The sequence below is a fragment of the Lactuca virosa genome, chromosome 1, assembly GCF_052849685.1.
Source record: "Lactuca virosa cultivar CGN04683 chromosome 1, Lactuca_virosa_CGN04683_v6, whole genome shotgun sequence".
Taxonomy (NCBI): Eukaryota; Viridiplantae; Streptophyta; class Magnoliopsida; order Asterales; family Asteraceae; genus Lactuca; species Lactuca virosa.
In genome coordinates, this window is record NC_136426.1 from 334,109,953 (window position 1) to 334,113,330 (window position 3,378).

At 32.6% G+C, this 3,378-nt stretch overlaps 1 protein-coding gene across 1 annotated transcript; it reads right to left on the bottom strand.

The window, feature by feature from the left end:
* Nucleotides 1-1,881: 1,881 nt before the first annotated feature.
* On the bottom strand, nucleotides 1,882-3,378 carry LOC145131475 (uncharacterized). Its single transcript, XM_079066157.1, has 4 exons — nucleotides 3,142-3,378; nucleotides 2,918-3,052; nucleotides 2,396-2,436; nucleotides 1,882-2,329 (listed from the first exon to the last, which is right to left on the bottom strand). Exons 1-4 carry the CDS (start codon nucleotides 3,376-3,378, stop codon nucleotides 1,882-1,884), a joined length of 861 nt encoding a protein of 286 aa, XP_078922283.1.

Consider the following 3,378-nt stretch of genomic DNA (forward strand, 5'->3'; position numbering starts at 1 on the left):
AGATTTGTATTTTTATTGGTTAATGTATTGGATTTGTATTAATATAATGTAATGTATTGGGTTTGTATTCTTATATGTTAATATATTGAATATGTATTATTGCAAATCTAATGTATTGGGTTGTTTTTTTTCTGCATTTTGTACAAGAAAAAACCTGGATTGTTATTATTATTATTATTATTTTAAAATTAAATAGAATATTCTATTGGAAATATGTTGGAAATGTTTCGTTGGAAATAGGTTGGAAATGTGATATGTTGGTATTCTGTTGGAAACATTGTGTCAGAAAACTTTGTTAGAAATTTCCTAGGAAGTATTCCGTCGGAAATTTGTTAGACATTTTCGTTGGAATTTTGTTGGAAACCTGTTTCCCACGGCCTTTTTTCTAACAAACCAGTTTTGTTGGAAATGTGTCGGTAAACCCTGTTTCCTACTAAATACCAACACAATAACTTGTAGCTAACCTTCTAGTTTTCTAGTAGTGTGAGGGGGTTAACAACAATAACTTAACGGAAGTTAAGTCGGGGGAACAATTCTACGTACAAACTAGGCCAAAAGGATCATGAATCCAAAAGAGTCGAGGTTTAGACTGAAACCCCAAAAAAAATACATACCATATGGACCATTTTTGCAATTTTGTCTTTATATAATTGTAAACCATGGAAATAAATCAAAAAGACAAAAAATTATGTGGCAAAAATTAAAAAGGTAGAAACTATACTCTTCATTTTACAATTGTAATTAGATGTGTATATAATTCTAAACCATGGAAATAAATGAACCTATGAACAGATGTAAACAAAAACAAAGACAGAAGCATGCTTCTTGATACAAACTAAGGTTTCTTGGATCTGTAAGCCTTTATTGTTTTCTGAATTAATGTATTGTTTGTCAAACAAGAAACTACAGCTAGTACCCGTCACTTAGTACACCCTATCTCTTCAGGATGATACTCTTTCCATTCATCTTTCATTTCACTCGGTTCTTTTTCAGAAACATAAACCATGTATTTTCTCATCATAAAAGTTGGGCCCATTGAATTTATTGTTTTACAAATAGAGATCTTTTTATCTCAAATGGCATGAAAACTTGGGTTATTGGTGTAAATTGCCCTTATGTTTGTCTTGGTACTGTAGATCATATGATGTATATATTCAAGTGAAGTATCAATGACACAATTGGTTGACCAGACATCTTCTACTCAGGGCCCTATATAGTAACATGACGTACATGCAATAAATCATATGAATAATTATAATTCACTAACAATAAAATGCATAGATGAGAAAACAAAAGTTCAGTTGCTTCTTTAACTTAAACATTAGTTGGTGTTTAATTTCTTCTTGTAGAATTTATAGTTGCTTTCTACCAAAAAAGTGAATCACAGAAGACAGAACCAAAGACTAAATCTACATTGATTCTAATCCAAGTGTGTGTCATTAATTACTTATGTAAGTTTTCTCAATTGCGCTTCCACCAACGTTTTTATAAAGACATCTATCCAATTCGTTCAGCTTCCCAACTTTATTTTCATAGTAGTCCACAAGCTCCGACCTAGTTTACATCAAGCGCATCTCTGGCATAAATCTACAAGCTAGAAAAACAAATTAAACACACAAAAACATATACTTTGAAGAATGGTACCAGTAGGCGAGTGTCTGAAATGGCGCATATCTGTCATATATCTCCATAGCCATTACATTCATATTTTTCTTGTCACAATCTTCTCGTTGGTGGACCTGATATTCATCATGAGTTAGAAAATAGATATATTAAATGGCACTAAGCTAGCTATATGTAACGTATGGAAAATGGAAATGTTTGGGATTAATACAATAAATAGCAACCTAATTTCTATTTGTACTTGGAATAATACAACTATTACTCAGTTGAAGCAATAAAACGAACCTGTTTGATAAGTCTTACAGTTTCAGAGTCACATGGAATAGCATCATAGAATCCCATGCACATCAATGCATTGTTAGAAACAAAGTCACCGAACCCTGGAAGGGGCATCAACTTTTGGTACAATTCATTTCCATCACATAACTTCTCCAAATCCATGAGCCTGATTTTACCATCTGTGATATTCTTAGCTAATTCATGTACGTATTGAGCTCGATATCCCAAGTTGCACTTCTTGTTCAACAATATTGCGTTCTTAAAAATGGCGAGTTCTTGTGGGCTTGGGAAATTTCCCCATGACTCTTCAACACAAAATGATTGTTTCTTTCTACCTCTTTTCGCCGGATCCACTACTCCTTTTTCAATGTTCAGCCGTTTTTGGAGAACACAAAGCCCTTCCGCCAGTTCTAAACTTTCTTTGAATCTACAAAGATAAATTCGTTTAAAAGACATCAGCTTTGCTTTTTTCCTTGACATAGTATTTTATTACGATTTCTTTAATCCTTTTAGTTTCTGTTCATAAGGACGGAACTGTTTTGGTCAAAAAAAAATAAAAAATTTAATCACCTTAATTTATAAAACATTTTTATATAAACATAATACCTAGTATTAAAATAAATTAAAAACCTCCAAGAAAATGATATTAAGTTTGTATATAACAAGGAGTACAAAACTATATAAAAACATAACATTATTAACGAAAGTAAATGCCATTGGAAGAAAAAGAATATTACCAAGCGTTAAGTATGGCCTGAAATAAAACAATAATTCTCTCCTCTGATATTAGATTATTATTATACTGATATGTTAATAAATTTTGGAATATATTATTTTTGTATTATATATTAATAAAAAAAGCGCTATTATATTATATGTTGACAAAATATTAGAATTAGAGTTTGCAACTTTAAAAGGCTCCTAAAGGTGGACTTAGCTAGCTCTAGGACTTTTATATTATAAGTATGGAGTTAGGAAGGACATACGAGGCTCTGCAGAGAAGCAAAGACTTTACAAGATCTTCGAATAGAGATGGGTTACGGAAAAGACGACCAAACCCTTTCTTGGCAGCATCGGTATGTAGCCCATGAAACTTCTTCAGTTGCTCCTTGTCTGCATTAGAAAGCCTAAGCATTCTCTTTACTTGATCCTAAAAAACTCATATAATCAGAAACAGATATGTATAAATTAAACCAATTAAACAATGTACGTACATGTTCACGTAATTACTATACACACCTTTATAACTCTGGAATTAGAATATAAGCTTGGTTCATCAGGTGCGGTAATGGAGAGGAAAGTGGTAGAAGGTTGGGAAATGGAGACCCTAACAGAACGTTGATCGGGTAGCCGGATTGGTCTGACGAGGGTTTTAGTGGATGGCATCCAACAGTTTGGAGCCATCATAAAGAAACCGTGATTGCAAACTGCTTTCTCTAACACAAACCCCTTTGGGACTCTCACCTTAATCTCCAT